A 22,773-nucleotide genomic window follows, 5' to 3' on the forward strand; every position below is an offset into this window, starting at 1 on the left:
TATCAAAATGGACTAAAGTTAGGGAAAGTTAGTAGTTTCAAAGTTAGGGAATCCATTTTTGCATACATATATAATTGTTACCACTTAGTTGACAAAATAATGATAGTTTTGACTCATGCGGGAGTAGCATAGGCTAACAAAGGGATGGATTAATTGTTAGGGGATTTTTACATAGAAATTGTTGTGTCATCATATACGTATGATATGACGAGATAAATTGATGTTAGATAAATCGATGTTAGATAAATCGATGATGAGAAAGTACAACTGAATTGATTTGAATATGGGTAATAATGTTAAAACTTTAAAAAATAAACTTTTTTTGTTCATGATCAAACTCAATTCAATTGTACTTTCAAATTATACTCGACACTTAAATGATTAATCTGACCGTTATGAATGAAAAGTACTTAATTTATATATAATTTCTTTATCATTTAAGATAATTAGAGACAAACTAATCATGTATGTCAATTCATTTTCAATTATAAGTAACTCCTAAGCTAAGTATCCAGTTAATTTCCTTTTCACTCTAAAGCTTTCTTTGGATTAATAGAATTTGAGTGAAACGGAAAAAGACATCGTGAAATGATATTCTATTGTTTGGATTATTTAAAATTGAATAGAGCGGAGCGAAATTGAATGGTATGAATTTCATTCCATTCCATCACTTACCACCATATTCCTCGCCCTCTATTTGGATGGAATGAACAACTTACCTTGTTTCATCATAAAATTTCCAAACAATAGAATAGTAACTTGGTTCCACTCTGCTCTATTCAGTTCCATTGACTTCCACTCCGCTAATTTCATAATATCCAAACATAGCCTAAGTTATGGGTTTGTGTGACACTGAATTAGTTTATATGTTTATTGGAAAGCATGCTTCTATAGCTAACTTTTAGCTTTCCATAACCCAACATGGAATTTTCAGTAAAAAGAAGTGTATAACGATTTAAATAATGTGACTTTAAATTAATATTGAATGAAAGATGAGCATTTCACTGTGTACCATGTAAATTTCTTCTATATGTATTAAACCTGCAGTTTCCGTATATGTACATGGAAATAGAATGTCAAAAGAGTATTATAATTTACAATGAAAGCATAGCATGAAGCATTTCTAGGCCAATATACAAGGTTAGGTGAAAAAGTAGTAAAGAATTGAATATCAAAAAAATTCGGAAACACAACCCATTATGATCAAAACAGCAACACTATAATATGTTCAGATATATGACCTTAGCACCAGTGAAATTACAGTGCTTAGAAGCCTTACTGCTTTCCTCATTATGATACATGTACAGGATCAACAACCGGCGGCTTTCAGAAAGTTATCAAAGGGACTTGCTGTTGGCAGTTGGAAAAACTGAGGCTGGTTTTGATAATCCGCTCCACAGAATAATGGAGCAGGGGTAGAAGTTGGTTGGTACAATTCCACAAAAGTATTATCATCAAAGAAAGAATTGTCCACCTTTTCCACCTACATTTTATATATAATTTGATTAGATATTCCATTTTAAAATTGTATATGAAAATAATAATAGTGCTATAAAGTCGTTGAATTGACCATAAGAAAAAGGCATGTTATACATTCTAAATGTAAACATATATGTCTACTAAATGTAGATACAGAAGCAAGGAAGTACCTTCAAGGGATCCTCAGTGGAAGATGAATCCGTGTTTTTCGATTCATTGTCGTTTGTTGGTAAAGTGGAGTTTGCTAAACTTTCTTGTGCCTGATTGGCGGTACTCATCAATCTAGACACATTGTGCTTTCCCATCATGAGTACTTCGCAGTTATCAGCCATATCCTTGTAAGGCGTATTAAATGCAGTCGATACAGAAATCCTCCCAGCAGGATGAGATGGGTCGAGAACCTGCGTTCAAATGTGTAATGCCAAATTTTGAGTCATTGATAAGAGAAGAGCTTATAATGCAATCCAATGAACACAAAAATGTATGAGGACAAGAAAGGTATCACATACTAATTCTAAAAGTTGATTAGCACTCAAAAGATTAGGGACCTCCGTGGACAATCTTGGAGTTTGTTTTAATTGACTTTCAAATAGTTCATAAATAAAATCATCGTCAACTACTGAACTATCCTGAAAAATGTGAAAAGAACAAACATCGGTCAAAAAGTTAATAGTTTTGGAACAAAATCGATCATTCAGAAATCCACATGACACACCTTTCTTGGAATATTTGTGGTCAACTGAATTCCAATCTTACACGTATCATCCGGTGAGAATTCTTCTAGCAGCTTCTCTCTTATTGACAGTAATTCAGCCTGCACAAAAGACCAAAGGTTCAAATGTTGAGAATTGTGAATATATTTTACCCTGCGACAATCGAAGACGTATACAAGAGGCAAGAGCTTTACTTTTGAAAAAATGTCCAAGCTTCTGATGATTTCAGATGCAAAGCATTCCTGCATTTGGTGTACAGAAGAAAATAATTCCAAAAGTGTGTGTGTGGCCCTTTCATCATCTTCTTTGGATCCATAGCTGATGGTCAGATTGTTAGGTGCAAAGCTGACAGCCTGCAATTTGTCTTCAACCAAATGAAGGAAGGGGTCAACCTGATTCCAGAATGTAAAAACTAAGAGGTTATAAGTTGCTTTATTTCCAATAATCCACCTAAACAAGAATCCAAGATCATTGTGGTCCTTCAATTGTTGCTTTTTTGCTTCTTTTTTTTTTTAGTTACCCAGTGCCTTATTTAACGTGTTGTTAAAACATATATTTTCTTTATATATTTATCCCTATAAATCAACATTGAATTGCGGTTTTAAGACCTCCATTATTGGCTTACTATGAGGCATAACATGCAGGAAATTTCATAAAAGTCTTACCTTTTTCTCTGTAAGCACTGCCTTGGTACTTTGGACAAGAGGGACAATGTTGTATGTTTTTGAAGAAAACATAATCATTGAAACTGCCAAAGTATAAAGTGATCTCCGACGAGATGGTGGCAATGGCCCTACAAAAACAATAGGAAATAAGAGCTGAAAGGATTGACATGCCAACATTGCAATAAGTTTGTAGAATCTTGGTATTTGTTTCACATCTGTTAAGAGTCCCACATCGGACAATATATGGCTTGAACATGTCCTTATAAGTGGGGGCAATCCTCACCCTACAAGCCGGTTTTGTAGGGATGAGTTAGACCCAACCACACTTCTTAACATGGTATCAGAGCCTCGTTTAAGATCCGGTGGGCCACCTTCTATGGTTTCCGCTATCGGGCCACCCGCCATTTATTTCCACGCTCCAGTTGTCTAGTCCTGGGCGTGAGGGGGTGTGTTAAGAGTCCCACATCGGACAATATATGGCCTAAACATGCTTCTTAACAGTTTCCGCTATCGGGCCACCCGCCATTTATTTCCACGCTCCAGTTGTCTAGTCCTGGGCGTGAGGGGGTGTGTTAAGAGTCCCACATCGGACAATATATGGCTTGAACATGTCCTTATAAGTGGGGGCAATCCTCACCCTACAAGCCGGTTTTGTAGGGATGAGTTAGGCCCAACCACACTTCTTAACAACATCCATTCCTAATAGAAATGTATCTGGTTTCCAGTAAAATTGATATAAAGAATATTTTCGAAATGGTAGTTTATTTTGCAAGACCTGCTTGGGAAACAATATGTAAATTCATCAAAAGTCCCTCTTTCTTCCGAAATTTAACAAGAAATCCTCCAATCACAATGGACAAACTCAAGATAACCTAAGGAGCTTTTGCGTCTTCTCTTTTTTACTAATAGCCTTAACCATCTTCCTCAAAAAACCCTTTCTTCCTTGCAAATCAAAGTAACCCCTCGTATAATCCAAACCAATCACTTGTCCTCCACAGACCATGTCAAGAGTAATAGAAGCTGCAGTGGCAAACATGGTGGGGGTGGCTACTATCTAGATTATTGTGGCTCAAAATCGGCATTTTATAGCTTTCGGTAAAAAAGTATCTTTTAGTCTAAATCTAATTTTTAAGCTGAACATTTCATTTCCTACCAATAAAAGAACCAGTAGAAAATCACATCATGTGTCAATAGTGCCTTACCTATCAAACTAGATTCAGTGCAAAGGAAAATCTAATTTAAGTTTATCATAACTGAAAGCTTACCTTCTTTAAGAGAAATATTCCATAGAGAAAATGCAAGCTGAAAACTCCGAACTATTAACTCATGAAAAGAACTCTGCAATGACAATAAATTTGGAAAGTTGTTTAAAAGAGTAGTATTAAAATTGACCTATAGCTCAGTGAAATCACAAGTAACTATTGGCTTGTTCACCATTTTGGATGCTGTAAAATGCTAACTACATTGTACAAGTAAAACTAATCCTGACTATTGGCTTGTCCCTGTTTCCCCACATTTTTCCGAGTTAGGAGAAAAGTTGAAAATTGGAATATTCGAACGTCAAGCATAAAATACATAGTAAAAGAATTGCAAGTATCATGTATTATCATGAAAAAGGAAACATAAAAGTAGCACCATACAAAAAGAAGAGGCCTTTTAAAAAAAATATTTTCAGATCATATAAGAGGATATAGCATAATCTTGAATCCAATTATTACCTTAGCTCTAGAAACAAGCAACACCAAGCTGTATGTAAGAGCAATTGCTTCATAGTTTACAGGCATATTTTCAGGAGATATAGACTGTGCCCAAATTGATGATATCAGTCGGTTAATCTGATGCCTACTCAGCCTGAGTGCAACAACATCCTGTTCTCAAGTGAAAAGAAGACCATCAGTAATTTTAATCACAATAACATCCAATTCAAGCTAACGTAAAAAAAGCCTCCCGTGGTTAGAGTGGAGTTTAACCATGATAACATCATATTTGTAGTGTATACTCAAATGCAAGACTCACCAAGTTTTGTTTATCACTGTTTGCAGTAATTTCGTCCATTTTATTCTTTAGAGGAGGGTTATTCACACTAGATACCCGACTATGGCTTGACTTCAATCTGTTTATGATGCCAATACTGTTACTAGCTGGTTCAATCTCTCCAGCAAAATTTTCTCTGTTATACTGACTTAATCTTACACTTGAAGAACGTTTCTCCAGTCTTAGTTTATCAAATATAGAAGCTGAAGAAGTGAAAAAAGAGACTGCTCGCGAAAGTGTTCGTGGAACACCCAATACTTTGGGATCAGAAGCAGTTGGCACAAGAATGACAGAAAAAATGCGGTGAGCTACCACTCGTGTCTCATGATCGGGATGGACCATAGCCAAAAGCAGTTGGTGAAACAATGCCTCGGGAAATGCCTATGGAAGAAAATAGAGTTACTTTTAGAATAAATTTTATCTATGAAACTTACAGCCACAAACCAAAGAGGAAAGAATTAAAGCATGGATATTCATTCCTTGCCTTTTTCTGATAAGACAGGTTTTGTAAGGTGGATACAATTTGAGCCGTTCGATAGACAGCATAGACCGTGGTTCGGGACGTCATTGTAATTGTTGAGATATTCTCTAACATCACAGCCATAACATCAATAATTGGGTCTGCTTCTCCAACCTGTTTATGAGTAGCAGCTTATACTTTTCCTTTTACCATTAAATACTTCAAGTATTGTGAAGGTTTAGGCATAAACTTGATTAGAAGTTATGGGAAGAGTGAGGTACCTTATTGACTAACTGAACAAGGCATTTATCCACAACTTTTCTGAAGTCCTTATTCCAATTGATTGCATCAGTCTCCAGATTTGAGTTATCTAGAAAACCATGTATGGTCTTCCGCAAATGTCTCATCATGTCGCTTACTCCACCAATTATTGATACAGAAGGTTGGACCTTTGCATATTGAGCCAGTGAAGTGACCACCTCAACAATGTCCAGCTGCATGTTGGGTTCTTTAAGAACAATTTTATGATCTAGATGCTTAATTAACATTGCCAGCAATACATGTGTGTTTTTCTCTGCAACAACAGATGAAAGAAAAATGATAAGAGAAAAGTTGGAGTAATTAACTAATGATTATATGACATAGCAGAAGTTTATGGTCAAGCAAGAAAAATAGTATACCAGAATCATCCATCAAAAATAGTATGTCCTTCAACACAGAAAAAGCAAGACCCTGGTTTATAGACCACAAATTGCCGTTATCGAAATACCGGAACAAAGATTCCATTACACGACGTATAGTAGTCCCTTCCTTAGCTAAATTGGCCATACTATGTAGGCAAACCCCGGACCAAAAAGAGGGTTTCCCTTCATCTTCCCTGCATTGGTTTATGAAACATAAACAATGAAAGTTAATGAAGTAAATAGATGAGAATCCATTTCAAAGATTTTCTGCTGATCAAAGCAATTACATTGCAAAATTTACTTCGCCTTTGTCGTTAACAACTTTACTCCAAGATGGGTTTCTCTTTTTGACATCTAGCAAAGGAGATATTTGACCCTCATTGGCAGTGTCGTGATCCGACTTATTCTCAATTCCTTGTTCCTCATTATCAAGACTAGCCAAATTTTCCTTCGGAACTTCATAATTTTCCAAGACAGCTGAAACAATCTAAATGCAGTAGAAATTTTCAGTATAGATCAAACAAACAATATATTGATGTTTTTTTTTTTATCAAAACCAATATATATTTTATGAGGATACAATAAAACTCGCAAGTAAAAGTTAGCCACACTAGACTTACCTAGCAGGAAATGAAACGACGTATAATAAGCTGATATGAGAGATCACAGACATGATGCAAATTGGAATAAAACTCCCTCAATTTTATATAATAGTATGAAATTTTGTCAATTTGATAGAGATTAGCTTATAGGAGGGACGTTACGAAATTTAGCCTATAAAATTCCATCGAATGTAATAGGAGCTCTAGATTCCTAACATTGATTTGTCATACATAGTTTTGAAAATGCACTGAACATATAAATTGATTCATACATACAAGTTCCAACGTGATGTTGTAGCATTTCACATGCAAGTTAAACAAAGCAGTGGATGACAGGTTTACAAATCATTTTCATAATTACCAAAAAAGGTAAGACTTTATTCCCTAACAAAAAATATGATTCTTTTTTTTTTGACCGGATGATTCTTAAGATAATGTTCCTGCGTTAATTTTCTCAGAGCCCTACCTTCATTCTCCATGAGTATTTCATTTATAATTTTATATACTTAATGGTAAAAATGAAGAATCACTCACAATTCCTAAGAGGAATTATACCATCTCATTTTTCACCCACTTGTTATCCATTACAATTTCATTTTGAGGCACATTTGTATTGTAATTAGAAGTATTTGGAGAAAAATAGGCAGATCACAGGATATACAATGTCCACAATTTGCTGTAATATATATATATATATATATATATATATATATATATATATATATATATATATATATATATATATATATATATATAAAGAAAAGACACAGATTTTACTATAAGCTTATATTTGAAAAATCAGAAAACTAAGTAGTCATGACTTTAAAGAAGCAAATAATATACTTACATTATCAAACTCAACTGATATGTGAGAGTGTTCCCCCATAAAACGAACCTATAGAGCAAAGTTAGTTGAATTAATTCTGAAGAATATGTATACAGATTATACTACCCTAGAACAAAGGAGTTAAATTGATGACACGGTCAAATTTTATATAAGATAAAATTATTAGACAACTTATATAAGATCACAAACTTATTGGACAATTTAAGATAAAATTAGAAAGAATATCTAAGTATTTGGACTTCAAAAATAAAATATTAAAAAGAAAAAACTCCAACTCCTGTTGTACCATGCAAATATGCAACACACTGTTGTTCAAAATCTTATCTAAATGTTAATGACAATGGTGGAATCATTAAATAAATACCATTGATGAAAGAGCTTTCAAACCAGCTGAACGACAAATTCTAGCCCTTTCATCTTCCCCTGTTTCTTGAGATAATTGACAGAGCTTTGGGATAACACCTTCTAAGCTGAACAGGTAACTTCCATCAACCTGCAAAATTTAAAATATATCCAACTCAAGTGTTCTTCTGGTCAAAATTTTGAAGGATAACGAGAAATCAAACTTGTATCAGAAGAAGTGAAACAAACCTGATTATTTACAAAATCAAAAAGAATGTTACATCCAATAACTCTCATTTCATTCTGCCGTGTTTGATCCAGCAGGGTGTGGATAATACTTAGTAAGCTACTAGCAAACAATGGCCTATCAACAAACATAGAAACAATAAATGCACAACATGTTTTAAGTCTTTTAATTCCACAACTTTAACCAAAGAGCACAAAAAAGAACATCGTGTATAATTAACAGCTATTAACTGCAAATATATTTCAACAGTCATGTATAGGAGAGATTACACATCCCATTTGTAGTTTTTACGAATTTAACAAAGACCCTTTGTTATTTCTTTCGTAGCGCTAATTTTGTTTGTAATTTCTCTCGTTTTTTTTTTGGTGGGGCTTTGTTTCCCCTTTCTTGATGTAAACAGGTGTTGAGAACCCTTAGTTCTCCTTTTAATACAACGTGCTTACTCAAAAAAAAAACAGTCATGTATAAAGCCATCTAATACAAGCATAAAATAAGAGATATGAACTCACATTTGTTCTTTACAAGAAAACAGAAATTTCTTGTAGATACACATGACAATTTTTGTTGAGCGAATATTCTCATTCCGCAGCTCTTTGTAACACCTTTGCTCAAGGGCATTAACAATCTGATCGCCAATTACACAACTCAGTGAGCGTTGAAACAACCTTTAAGCATTTAGAATGTTGAACGTTTCATAATAAAATAATCAAAACAAGTTGCTATCGTCCAATTACTGTAAAAAAGAATGGACAAATAAAAGAATGATGCATATCCAAATGAAAGGGTATAAAAATATCATTCATAAGAGTAATGCTAAATGTTACGAACACATTTTATAACAAACCACAAGAAGATATACAAGGATTACTTAAAAAAAACAAAATAGCATTACTTCTGTCTATAAAGTTAGCCAATGAAAGTGTTTGTGCGATTTGTGATTACTTCATAATAATAAGCATTTCCCTTTCATGATTTCTCGTGATGATCATTTTTAAAAAATGAGGATTCAAAGAAAAGAGGCAACAATTTGATATTTGAAATATACTAGTACCATGTCAAACCTAAAGAAAATTGATTCCAAGGGAATTGTACAGTTGATGAGAACAAATTTTGAGTGGGAATAAAAGAAAGACATTATGATTACCACATGTCAGTTCAAAATAAGAAACATATTTACAACAATATAGATTAGAAAACTACCCATCATACAAATTTTACACTTTTCTAATAGGGCTCAGAGGTGATTTCTCTCCTATTGTTGAATATATAGATCATATGTAATAGTTTTAATGACCAACAAGCTTCTTCTTTTTGTTAAAATATTTCATACCTTTGGTATGCGTAAAGGATTTTTGGCAGCATAATCACAAAGTTTTCCTATTGCCCTATCATTTGGCTCGTCTTCCTGTGTCACCTCGTTAACAAAATAATATTGGATCTTTCAGTTAATATATAAAAATACCAAGCTTTCATTGTTTAGCTACATGAAGACATTAATAGCATATGTATCACATAAATAGAAACATCTACCTGCTTTGAACTTCACTAACTTACTTACCACAATTAACATCAATCCACAAAAATTTAAAATCAATTGCATACAATTACTTCCTTCAACATGGCTAGTTGGCTACATTACATGAATTCGGCTCTTCTAAAGCTTAACTCACTTTAGCGAGTTAAGTCCAGTAATCTCCCTCAATAGTTGATGATAAAATTAATGGTTGATGTACACATGAATAACAAATTATGAATATATTCAAATACAAACATCGATTTTCTTGTCAACAGTTAAGATTACTTACTTTACATCTAAAGTTAATTGTACGTGTTAGAGAAGCAAAATCAATCATACATGTGCAATGTGACATGATTAAAGAGATATTTAACCGTTCGAAAATAAAATCAACGGAAAACAGAAAACGCAGACCTGGTTACGAGGGAAAATGTCGGCAATGAGCTTCTTGTACCTCTTGACAGGCTGTCTGGACCTAGCCCTCAAAGAAGGGCAAAAGAAACAAAGAGAACCACAAGCAGGCAGAACTTGGCGGGAAACAACACCAGATATGGCAGCCATTTGGAATTATCAAAAATATCAACAAATTGATTAATTTTCAAAAAATTCGAAAAATCTAAACCAAGTTAGCCTTGAAATTCTGCTCTCTTTCCCTTCTTACACCAATCAGATAAATCCGATTTTGAACGTGAAGAAGGGAAAGAAAGGGCAAAACATCAAACAGGTAGCCTGCAAATTGAATCACCACCCTGCAAATATCAAAATCTGAATGTTATTAAACTTAGCATGCAATTCAAAATGCAGCATTAGAATTTGATCCATTAAAAGATAATAATAAACACAACAAAAAAAGGTACCAATATATTATGCATAAAGGTGTGGAATTGATGAATTGCTAGAAACAATTAAACATTTTTGAGATTTTCAAAAGGAGAATAAAAAATTGGTATGAATTGAAGAATGTGATGATGATATATGAATTTAAGTGGTTGGGTTTATGAAGAAAGAAAAAAGGGAGAAAAAAGGAGGAGAGGGAAATGTGAAGAACATTGAAATGGTTTCTGGGAACCACATTTACCCTCTTCCTTTTCCTTCTCCTTTTCTTCTTCTATGGTTTATGCTCATTTTTATTTTTGATAATTAGTTTATGCTAATAATTGATTGATTTAATTAATTAATTAAATAATTAGTTGTGTGTTTTAGAACAACGAAAAAAGTAGTTATTGTGTGGCACGTTAAAAAGTTCCACGCAATCAGATACGATGCCAATCATTGCATGAAGAAGCACATGTCCAATTAAATCAATTCTCTGTCATTTTATTTAGGATCGAATATGTTTCTAGTCCCTATAAAATTATTAAAAGTGACTTTTAATCTTTATAAAAAAATATAAATTTTTAGTTTTTATAAAGTTATTTTTGCACGCAGTTTTAGTCCCTGTACAATGACTAAAACTACATGCAAAAGTAATTTTATGGTGACTAAAAGTCAATTTTTTTATAGGAACTTTAGTAATTTTATAAGGACTATAAACATATTTAATATTTTATTTATTTAAAAAATAATAATAATTTTTTTAATAAGCAATAATTATAAAATAATTTTTTTAAGCAATAATTGAAAAATAATTATTATACGCGACATTAGATCACACCTATTCAAGGCCTTGATTTAGGTGGAACAATTTTTTTAAACTTCAATTACTATTTTTTTTATCAAATTAATAATAATAATTAGTTATATTTATAATTATTCAAACTGCAATTAATAATAATAATTATTATTTATTTTATATATTGGCAATTTTTTCAAAAGGATAATTTCATTGATCAAGATAAGTATGAAGCATGCATCATGATGTTTGGACGATGATCCGTTTTGGTGAGCCTCAATCCTATGGTGGGATTGGGTGCGAGTAGCTGGTTCCAAGAGGGAATCAGTGAAGCATTACCTATGATGATGGTAACGATTTTTGGTGTGCTTTGATCCTACGGTGGAGATCAGGAGCGAGTGAACCTGATCGTTCACATGCATTAAGTCATGGTGTTGAGTCTCATTGCATTGCATACTTGTTCTGATGTTGTGTTTGGATTGTGTGGAGGTGTGAACGATAGAATGGATGATCATGCATGAGATAATCTGATACTTACTTTTTATTATGCATTGCTTTATATAATTGTGATATCTCACCCCTTCTGTTTGAATGTCGCCTCCACGTGGGTAACGCGTATGTGATCTGCAATGAAGGTGTGGAAGTGAGTAGAAAAGGCTACTCTTCTTTATGCTTTTGTCGAGTCGGTGTCATCTCTGATATGTAACATTGGGGGACGATGTTTGTTTTATGTTGGGAGGAAACTATATATATCTCTTTGTTGTTGGATAATTTTTATCTTTGATAATTATTTATGATTGTTATGGTTATAACTACATTTATTATAGTTTTGTTTGAGGAATTAAACTATTCAATTATTGGTGTTTTCCGCTGCTAATAAAATGATGAAGTTCAGACTTATCATATGTTCTTTAATTACCGTATGTGTTACATATCGAAATGGATGAGCAAGTTGTTGTTGGATGTAGCATCGTAATTGTATATTCGTTTTAATTTACTATGATTTTTAACTATAAATTACTCAGGGGAATTATGGTGTTACAACTTCACCCCATAAGGATTTTGGCAGATTCTCCTTCTTCAACATGCATCTCGTCATATCCTATATGACATGTTTCTTCTTTCTACTATTCCATTATGTTGAGGAGTGTGAGGATCAATTACCTCATAATCAATACCATGTTCTGCCCAAAACTCCTCAAATATTTTGGATGTGTATTAGCCACCTCCATTTGTTCGCAAAACCCTGATCTTCTTTTCACCCTGGTTTTCGACAAGCTTCTTGAATCTCTTAAAGATCTCAAATAGTTCATCTTTTTTCTTGATCACATTGATCCAAAGCTTTCGACTATACTTATCGACAAATGAGACAAAATGCTTGTTTCCACACTCGATATGATCCTCAAACATGCCACATACATCTGAATATACTACCTCTAGTATGCATGAGGATTTCATTGGCATAGTCAAAACAAAAAACTTTATGGATTGATTACCTACTAAGCAACCTTCTTAGAGTTTGTCACACCTTACAAGGCTTGCTATACCAGTTACCATTTCTCGAGTAACTAGTTGCTTGAGTGACCTAAAACTCAGATGGCCAAACCTCAAATGCCACAGCCAACTATGCTTTGTGGTCGATAATTATTTTTAGGCATTGTACCTCAGTCGAACTGATCATGGTTTTAAATGTCCTATTCTTCGATAGAGAAGATTTTAAAACCAAACTATTCTGAGTGTCCAATAGTTTGAAGGCTCCATCTTTCATAACCACTGAGAATCTTTTTTCAACCAGTTTTCCAACCCTTAGCAAATTTTACTTCATTTCAGGTACATAGAGTACAACTCTAATCATAGCTTTTGCTTTGTTTCTCCTATGAATAACTATGTTATCTGTACCTTTTGCTTGCAACAAGCTATTATCTGCAAGTTTGAACTTGCTCTTCTCCGACTCATTGAAATATACTAACCACATTTTTTATGAGTCATGTGATTCGAGCAAACTGTGTTGAGAAATACGATCTTGGAGTCGACATGCTCATCTGCAACTGCAGCCATAACCACCATATCTTTATAATCATTTGAATCTTGACGTGCAAGTTGTAACACCCCAGATACAATTATATTATTTAACTGAATTTAGTTGCATTTTATTCTAATTATTTGAGTGATTTTGCATGCCTTTAATTATTTTCAATGATAATATGTGATTATTTTAAATTAGCGGGTATTTTGTCGGGTTTATGCATAGTGGTGAAAATTATTTAGATTATTAATTAATTTTATTTGATTAAAAATATTAGAGTGATGATAAATAAATAAAAAATAAAGAAATTAAAGGGTTGGATGGAAAATAGAAAACATGGAGTTATGAGGTAAGTGGTGATATTTGAAAAGTGAGTTGGACTAAGGTGTAATAATCAAAATATTAAATTAAGTTTTTGTTTAAAAAGGGATTAATAGGAGCCAAAATTTGTCAGTGCATAGAAGCTGCAGAATTTGGGAGAAAAGAGGCAAGGGAGTTAGAAGGGCTTGAGGGAGAAGAAGAACTACCATTACTAAAATTCAAAGCTTTACTGAAAAATTAAGGTAACTGGGATTATTCTCTAATGGGTGTATGTAATTGTAAAGGGTATGAAGGATCCTAACCCTCTTCCTCCATTGTCGAGAAGATTGAATTCATGAGTTTGTGGTGTATCCTACCTCTGAATTGTAGTGTTTTAATTTTGTATATGACATGATTATATGTTGAAATTTGTATGCCATAGCCCATATGTATGGAAAAATCTGAATTGGTGTTATCTTGTGTTATACTTTGGCGATGATATAAATTGTTGATGAACTTGCATGATTTAATTGATGGTGATGTATAATTTATGCATTTTCTTTGATTAACTACGTTATTAACAAGTAAGTTTTTTTGAAAAAAATGAGGGTCGAATCACAAATGGAAAATATTACATAGCAATCAACTTAGAAGTAGAGACTCTAATACAATCCGCTAACAAAAGAAAATAAATTTACGCAGGAACTCACTCATAAAGCATCAAATTAAAGCCTAGATCAGATATCATGTTGTGAAGTACATCTGTACAAGTAATAAACTCACAGTAAATCTGTCAAACTTGCATCTCCCAATCCAGTTTAAGAAACTGTTGAATTTGTTGTACCAATTGCATTCCAATAATACTATCTTGTCCAAAATTCAAAATGTTTTGAACAACTACTTTGGAATGGATAAAGGAATCACACCTATAAATGAGAAAACCAAATGGCTAAAGAGCACTAATCTTCAAAATTTTCCTCCACACTACAAGTGTGGTCCTTATGAAGGTCTAAGAAACGTCATAGAAGGGAACCACATGAAGAAAACCAATCAAGGGGACAAGGTTAAATACATCATATAAGTGGTGTTTAGAATATGAACACAGTACTAGAACATGTAAAAATTATGGCCCAAATAAGAAGAGAATTTCTCAATGCACCACATGATTCTCTTACGCACTGCGTGAAATTCCAATTATGCCCCTGCTTTCGTAGATGCACATCCGGAAGCACCTTTTTTGTTAAAAAAATTTTGTCACCTTCCATGGGTACTTCTACGAAAGTATAATAAACTATTATAAATGGGGATAAAATACACATAAATTCAGTTTAGAGATTGTTCCATAGGTGTATCTACGGAATGTCTTAGCGCCACATTATTCCGTAGATGCATCTACGGAAGTATCTAATATAGTTTGAACCAGTTTGATCACTCCCCCATCGTTACATTTTTTCATCAACACTCACTCTCCACAACCTAAAAAACCCTACTTCTCCAATACCATTTTCACTAAAAAAACTCAAACTTCTTGGTGCAACCTATCAGAGGGAGCAAGAGAAGACTGAATTTCAGGTAAATATTCATCTTCAACCATTGCATTGCTCACATTATGCATTAAATTTCTGTTAAAAAAAGTAACGTTACTTCTGTAGATGCATCTACGGAACGTGTTGAAGACGGACACTTCCGTTGGTGCATCTACGTAACAATATTTGTGTTGTTTTTTCAGCAGTGTTATAATTTTTTATTATTTTGGCAATTGTTTTCAAATAGTTAAGATGCACCCCGATGATATCGCAAGAGAAGTTGTTCCTTTAGTCGATGTCTCTCTGAGTGTTGAAGGGGTAGTCGCAAAGGTGAAAGATGTCGGCAGTGACTTTAATAGCAAGCAAGACTTTGATGATCATGAAAGTATGCTAATATGGATTCGTAGGAATGCAACTAACTTTGGTTTTGGTGCGGTAATAGGAAGAATGGATAATGTTACGGCAAGAAGAGACCCTTTCGTAACTATGTTGTGCGAAAGAACGGGGAAATACCATCCTCCTTTAAGGAATTTTAAAAGAGACGACACGTGTACAAGGAAATGCGAGGGTCCATTTAAAATTCGTGGTTACATGTTGGCTAGCAAGAAGTGGAGATTCTCTATTATTTGTGGTTTGCATAACCATGATTTGTACGCAAAATTACAAGGATATCCTAGTGTATGTTGCCTCAATCCGGAAGAGAAGACATGTATTAATGACATGTCCTTGAATATTGTCCAACCGAAAAATATACTTGCCACATTGAAAAGGAAGGAACCCGACAACGTATCGAATATATGACAAATGTATAATCAACGGTACCGCAATAATAAGGCGAGTAGGGGAGATAGGAGTGAGATGCAACAACTGTTGAAAATGTTGGCACATCCATTCCTTGGACCAACTTAAAAGGGTTCTGATGTCTTGGTTAGAGGGGGAGTACAAAACTAGAAAAGTCATCAGAAGGATTCAGAGGCTTAGAACAAAGACCTTGCTTGAGACCGGAGAAACGGAACGTTGGTGGAATGAGGTGGAAAACAACATTGGTGTCATTCAAATGATGCATGGGTTAGATGATATCGTTTTGACTGTTGTAATTTCTTAGATTTCTTAATTTTCTGTTGGAAATTTCAATGTAATGCCGATTTTAATCAATGAATGTTTCTTTTATCGTTACAAATGTTGTTCTGGTTTTCTAGGTCTGAGTTGATTCTGTGGATGCATCTACGGAAGTGTTCCGTATGTGCATCTACGAAACATTTTCTCGCAAATGTAAAAAATGTGCTTCTGGAGATGCATCTACGGAAGCTGGAGGACACTTTTGCCAATATAATGGTGCGTGAGAGATATATGGGGTGAGGTTAGAAATTCTCAATAAGAATGGTGATAAATAATGTAATAATAAAAAGCTTGCAATTATATCATTTAATATTGTGAATGGTGAACTGCCAATACAAGCAGAGTCAAAAAATAATATGCACAATGCGTAAGTATTTTTTGACTTTGCTTATATTGGCAGTTCATATCTACGGAACATTCTGATTTTTTCAAATGTACTTATGGAAGCACGAGGGCATTTTGGTCAATTCGATGGTGCGTAAGAAGTCCATGGGGGTGGATTGAGAAATTAAATGTACAAATTATTGATGCTTATAAATCAAACATTTTTTAAAAAATAAAAATTCATTATAATCATAAATAAAATAACACCAAAATTATGTTGTGGTTAGAATGTATAATTCACTATAAATAAACAAGACTACAAAATGAAAAGCTCACATTCTGCTTTTACTTCATCCTTTAGGCTCTCATGAATGAAACTACGATCAAACCAATAACTATCCGAGCCCTTAGTCCATCTTTCACCACCTTCATAAAATTTGTCCAGAGAGCTGAAGTTAATTTCCTTAAGTGAATTCACATTTCTTAATAGGTTCTTAGCCAACTCAATTGCATGTGGGGTGCAACCATGTAGCTCAACATATTTCAATTCATTGTGAAAAAACTTTTCAGATTTTCTTTGAATAAATCCATCCCAACTTGAAATTCTAACCTGCAATTTGAAAAATAACAATTATAATATTACACATAAAGTAAGATGAGCATAATAATAGTGTTGAATAACTCACCGTCAGAGAATTTCTTTTGGAGATGTTGAGAAACAGTTAAAACATCTAAATCGAAAAGTTTTCCTTCATAGGATAATAACCTTCATCCATAAATAACTCCAATTAGATTTTGAAATGTACCAAGACCTTTAATTTCGATATCTGCATACACCAGTAAAATGTAGTGACTCAATAAATTAAAAGAAACCTATACAGTCAATTCATAGACGGGGTTTGAATGACTCACCTGCAATCACCCATGATTATAGCTAGATTCTCAATCTGATGTAACTTTGGAATTGGACCTAAAGAATATCGATTTTTCTCTTTTAACTTTGGAATAGGAAAGGAATTTCGATTTTTCTCTCTTACAGCTGCATTCCAAATGACCTTCGATAACATAGGCGCCCTAACAGAAAATTTCCTAGTCGCGTGACCGCTATATTCAAAGGATGACAGATTCTTTGCATCAACAGATATCTTATAAGGAGTGGTTCTCCCATGGCAACAATCAATTATTTTCAGATGACGCAATTTTGTACTGGTAATTACTATTTCATCTTACATCGGGCAGTTTTTAAAGGTAACGTCCTCAAGTTGGAGACATTCTTCAAACAAATACGACATGATGAAAATTTGGAGAAAATGAAATCCGTCCAACACAATTGTAGTCACATTTTTTAAGCTAGACTTATCAACAAACTCGATGATGCTACTACGGTAGATTAACTGGGATACCATATGAGCCTCAAGGTTTATTGAGTGTCTATCAGGATAAGAATATTCAAAGAATGAAAGTTTTGGTGCAACGATATCCATCGCGTGTATAAATTGATGACGACAGTTAACAATTTTCAAATGAAACAATGCTGGACTATTTATTGTTGTACTGGAATAGAAACTACAGTTATCAAGGGTGAAGTCTACGAGATGGACGCAGTTGGAAAACAGGCTCTCTAGCAGATTCTGCCTCACAACAATTAGTTGCAAGACAAGAGTTCTCAGATTCTTCAATCCAGAGAATTCCATAGGTGCTACTAGAAGGCAATTCTCTAGGTGCAGATATTGTTGATGATAATTTCCATTCGTGAAGCCAGTGTTTGGACAATGAGCAAGTTTTGACATGATCCTTGAAAGTTAAGTTGGAAAAGATGATTGATAAAAGAGAATCAGGCAAACCAGTGTCCATTGTTGCTGCAAGATATAATAAACAAGCATGAGAGTTCAAAGTAACAGCATAATACAGAAGCATGCATTAATTTAAGCTACATTCAATTACAACTAAAAAGGTAAAGAAAAGTGAATAAATTAAGGTTTGATGTTCATAATGATTTACCTGAAGGAGACAACGCACTTAGAGGATACTTTCACTAGGATTTCATCTTCGTTTCTAGAATCAAGGTTTTTGAACAAAATGTGCCAAGTCCAGTATCATATCAGGTTCACTATTATAACTATTAGTTCCTAGGAATAGTGCGTGAAGCTAGATAACCAACTATTTTTGCTTCAAATCTTACCTGCCTTTTGAATTAGATTTTTTTATTTATTGAAAATTCTTTTTTTTGGACTAAATGGGCTAGAGCCACTCACTTGATTGATGTGTTTCTAGGAAGATTTGAGTTGCTTAGGAGAATCTTTAATGGTGTAATTTGGTATTATGTGTATATTTAGTTATGTTCTATATAAAATAAAATGCTATGATTTTGTCACAAATGTAAGGTTTGCATGTAAGAAAAATACAAGACAAATTGAAATTTAAAACAAATGATAAATGACAAATAAATATGTCGCACCTCTCCATTAATATATATAACCGATTAAATACATTCTTCATTAGTGCAAAAATGACAATACAATTTATAAATTTACACCCATTATACTAAAAACGGGTGTAAATAAGACACAAGATGACAAATTCGTAAATAAAATCTCATTTTTAATATTGACAAGTAACCATGGACACCCTATTTTTAAAAAAACGGGTGTAAATTAAAAAAAAATATTATAATCAAGTGTTTATTACTCCCTTTTTTTCAATAACGGGCGTAAATAGGAAAAGTAAAAAAAATTAATTTTTATTTATAAAATAGTATAAGTTAATATTTGTATTTCTCTTTCTCCTTTCATTGAACCCTAATCACCATTTTTATGCTCTTAGTTTCACCGTGACAACTCCAAATATTTCAAACCCCAATTCCACATCCACCATGAATCATTCTTCACAACCCGAAACACCTCCACCCTCTCTGATTCCATCACCTCGTCCCAACCCGAACCGCCACCACCGTCTGATTCTGCCGCCAATCCATCATTTCCTGAACCATCACCACCGTCCTATTCCACCACACTATCTGAACCACAATCACCACCTTCGTTGTTCCATTCCTTAGATACTCAAACCCCCGAACCCTCTCGGGGTATAGCGGTTCCGTATAAGATTCCAACTTTGAGTTTCTATATAATATTTATTTTAGGTGTTAATTTATATTCCTTGAGCAGCAAATATCAAGGTTATTGAACCAAGATTGAGAAATGTAGCATGGAAAGAAAAAGTTGACGGCTGAAAAATGACACCATACCTCAAACAGACGCACACTGCGGCTCCACTCTTGCCGTTGCGGTTTCCGTTCAATCAACCATACTCGTTGTTGTGTTGTTATTTGTTGTTGTTGCAAGCTGTAATTGATGAATTGATGGAGAATTGGTGCAAAATTTTTCATTTAGCACTATGCTCACCAAGTGTTTGGTAAAAGTTCTGAACCAAGATTCTTCTTCCTCTATTTTGTTGGAACCAAAGATATCGTTATTCTATGCCATGGTCTTCGAGCTTCTAAGGTCTGTTTCCGTGGTTTATCGATTATGAGTCCATTATTCATATTTATATTTATTATTATCCAAATTGTTACAAAATATGCAATCTGATCTCATAGACCTGTAATTTCCTCGATTCAGTATTTCTAAGTTGGAATTTTGTTTTCAATCATCAGGAAGATATTATTATGACATGGCTTGCTATTGCTTTGGAGAATGTTGGAATCAGTTCTTTCTGCTTTGAGAGAAATTCCTAGACTCTCAAACTTCTACGTTTTACAAATTGGGAAGGATCATTTCAAAATCTATCATTGGAGTTCTTGATATCTATGGGTTTGAAAGTTTTAAGTTTAATAGGTAAGCTAATGATTTCATCGAACATTTATGATTTAGTACTTTAGAATTTAACATTGTATCTAATAAAATTCATTTTCTTAGTTTTGAGCAGTTCTGTATTAATTTTACAAATGAGAAGCTATAACAATATTTTAATCAGGTATGGTAGTTTCTTATAAAATTTATGATTTATATTATATAATACTTTTAAATCTTTCCATGAGTTCCGATTCAACTAGAAACTATAAGTTTGAAGAAATGTCAATTGTTTCCTGGAGGGTTCCTCACAAATGCAGGTTGGCCATATACTTGAGCCTTCCTGGAGGGAAATATCTGTTTTAACTGACCTATTCTTTGTAGGCTGTTAGCCGTGAAATCCGAAAGATCCTGACTGAGAGGGCAGCCAACTTTAATATTGCTCTTGATGATGTGTCAATTACTACTCTGACCTTTGGCAAGGAGTTTACTGCTGCAATTGAAGCCAAGCAGGTGGCTGCACAAGAAGCTGAGAGGGCGAAATTTGTTGTGGAAAAAGCTGAGCAAGACAAAAGAAGTGCTGTAATCAGAGCACAGGTAAGAAGAAAATGTTAATCCTTATGCAGTTACTGCTGTGGTGCATTTTCAAAGCATATTACAATTGGAAATTGCTGGTTGCGCTTCTATATATCCCCAAAATTCAAACTGTCTTATTTGTTTCCTTGATCATGATGTCGGATTCATCTTTTATAATGATTGACAAGTGTCTTTGTTCACAAATCTGCTTGTCAAGTTTAATGTGTTTTTAAATTAAATAATGTTTTGGCAATTGCCAGTTTTACACCTCCGACGATTATTGACTTTTCTTACAAATCAACAGGGTGAGGCTAAAAGTGCCCAACTTATTGGACAAGCCATTTCCAACAATCCAGCTTTCATCACACTCAGGAAGATTGAAGCTGCAAGAGAGATTGCACATACTATATCAAACGCAGCAAACAAGGTTTTCCTGAATTCAGATGATCTTTTGCTGAATCTTCAGGAGCTGAATTTGGAGCCTGGCAAAAACTGAGCTGGTTAATCTGTTTATGGTTCTCAATAATTTTCATGTATAAAAATATTATCGATTTATGGGGAGATGTATTTTAGGTAAGAAGTATGCTTCTGGGCAATTTTACATTTGAATCAGATTACAATCATCTAGTAGATGCATTATGTTGCATCGGAAACATTGCAAATCAATTTGGCTCTACTGTGTCTAAGTTTATGAGTAGCCTCTATACTCAACCAAATTAAAAGGTTAATTAGGAGTCAAGCCAGTCGTGTCGTTCACATTCTATACTTTGATCATAGCATTTCTTGAATTGAAGTTTTTATGCATAATGAAATGATATCTGTTTTCACGTGATAAATATGAAGATGGCGTTGCTTTTTCCAGCGAAATGGATAATCTTTGACCATTCAAATCTAATTAGGCTATATAGTTATCAGAATATTTTTTGACAAGCTGTTAATAGCATTTGTACTTGCAATATCTATATAAATAATGTGTTTTATTTATATGTTTCTGATTTGATATTTATCTTTATATATTTAACATTTAGGAAACCTTAGTAATTAGAATTTGAGAAATGTTAGCTTTACATTCAATTTTATTTATTTTAATAATTATCTTTAACTTTTTTCCCTCTTCCCATAATGTTACCACCGAAGGCATGGCATTGGTGAAGCACGCCGAAGATGCTGCAAGTAACAAAAAGGTATGTGCCTGAATTAGCAATTCTATAATTTTGCTTTTTTTCAGGTTGAAAAGATTTAATTTCTAAATACAATAATTGAGGAAAGACTAGTGCATGCATATTTTGCAATATTTAAGTGTTGACAATTATTTTTCATTATTTTATGGACTTTCGCAGTACATGTTCAACAAGTTAGAGCTTCATGTACTCATTTTAGGGATTGACAAGGCTGGCAAAACGGTAAAACATTTTTTAACCTCGTAGTTTTTAAGAAATTAGAGGTTTGTTGTGTGGCTCTGAATTGCTATATAATGAATAATTTTGTAGACTTTGCTTGAGAAGATGAAGTCGGTGTACACGAATGTAGAAGGTCTTCCTCCGGATTGAATTGTGGAAAGCAATTGCTTCTCCAGGGCGTGGTATTTTGGCCATGGATGAATCCAATGCTACATGTGGAATGCGGTTGGATTCAATTGGACTAGAGAACACCGAAGCTAACCGTCAAGCATGGCTTGGTTAAAATATAATTTTTATGTGTATGATTTTATAGTACTTGAAATATTATGAATGCACATGATTTTGTATACTTTTTGGTTAATATTAAAAATATTTTGACTTAGTTAAAATATGATTTTTATGTGTATGATTTTATAGTATTTGCAATATTATGACTGAAAATGAAAGATAACTAAATGGTGTATATGAAACAGGGTGTAAATAGATTTAAATATAATATAATTGTTCATTCATA

At 33.6% G+C, this 22,773-nt stretch overlaps 2 protein-coding genes and 1 long non-coding RNA gene across 3 annotated transcripts; 2 read left to right on the forward strand and 1 right to left on the reverse strand.

Annotated features, from left to right (window-relative positions):
• Positions 1–1,009: 1,009 nt before the first annotated feature.
• LOC131610348 (protein SEMI-ROLLED LEAF 2-like) lies at positions 1,010–10,738 on the reverse strand. The gene is made up of 20 exons (XM_058882267.1): positions 10,446–10,738; positions 10,003–10,337; positions 9,403–9,477; positions 8,582–8,697; positions 8,075–8,189; positions 7,848–7,976; positions 7,484–7,531; positions 6,322–6,521; positions 6,032–6,228; positions 5,633–5,925; positions 5,376–5,525; positions 4,874–5,272; positions 4,576–4,725; positions 4,123–4,195; positions 2,858–2,985; positions 2,387–2,584; positions 2,195–2,293; positions 1,989–2,108; positions 1,650–1,880; positions 1,010–1,483 (listed from the first exon to the last, which is right to left on the reverse strand). The coding sequence occupies exons 2-20, from the start codon at positions 10,147–10,149 to the stop codon at positions 1,310–1,312; spliced, it is 3,042 nt and encodes a 1,013-aa protein (XP_058738250.1). The 5' UTR covers positions 10,150–10,337; positions 10,446–10,738; the 3' UTR covers positions 1,010–1,309.
• Positions 10,739–20,526: 9,788 nt separating this feature from the next.
• Positions 20,527–21,398, forward strand: LOC131614900 (prohibitin-2, mitochondrial-like). Its single transcript, XM_058886436.1, has 3 exons — positions 20,527–20,586; positions 20,668–20,880; positions 21,164–21,398. The coding sequence occupies exons 1-3, from the start codon at positions 20,527–20,529 to the stop codon at positions 21,353–21,355; spliced, it is 465 nt and encodes a 154-aa protein (XP_058742419.1). The 3' UTR covers positions 21,356–21,398.
• A 579-nt stretch (positions 21,399–21,977) lies between these two features.
• LOC131612637 (uncharacterized) lies at positions 21,978–22,479 on the forward strand. Its single transcript, XR_009287445.1, has 3 exons — positions 21,978–22,043; positions 22,200–22,262; positions 22,350–22,479. It is a non-coding gene; the product is annotated as an uncharacterized LOC131612637 (long non-coding RNA).
• The last annotated feature ends 294 nt before the right edge of the window (positions 22,480–22,773 follow it).

This window comes from Vicia villosa, linkage group LG6, assembly GCF_029867415.1.
Source record: "Vicia villosa cultivar HV-30 ecotype Madison, WI linkage group LG6, Vvil1.0, whole genome shotgun sequence".
Taxonomy (NCBI): Eukaryota; Viridiplantae; Streptophyta; class Magnoliopsida; order Fabales; family Fabaceae; genus Vicia; species Vicia villosa.

What these genes read in the sequence shown, in the direction of transcription:
- LOC131610348 (XM_058882267.1), bottom strand. Translation starts at nt 10,149, where the DNA reads ATGGCTGCCATATCTGGTGTTGTTTCCCGCCAAGTTCTGCCTGCTTGT. An exon ending in ATCCTTTACGCATACCAAAG is followed by an intron (nt 8,698 to 9,402) that starts GTATGAAATATT and finishes ATTGGCGATCAG; the next exon opens with ATTGTTAATGCCCTTGAGCA. An exon ending in TTGTTCAGTTAGTCAATAAG is followed by an intron (nt 5,526 to 5,632) that starts GTACCTCACTCT and finishes ACTCATAAACAG; the next exon opens with GTTGGAGAAGCAGACCCAAT.
- LOC131614900 (XM_058886436.1), top strand. Translation starts at nt 20,527, where the DNA reads ATGAGTTCCGATTCAACTAGAAACTATAAGTTTGAAGAAATGTCAATT. An exon ending in TGTCAATTGTTTCCTGGAGG is followed by an intron (nt 20,587 to 20,667) that starts GTTCCTCACAAA and finishes TATTCTTTGTAG; the next exon opens with GCTGTTAGCCGTGAAATCCG. An exon ending in GTGCTGTAATCAGAGCACAG is followed by an intron (nt 20,881 to 21,163) that starts GTAAGAAGAAAA and finishes ACAAATCAACAG; the next exon opens with GGTGAGGCTAAAAGTGCCCA.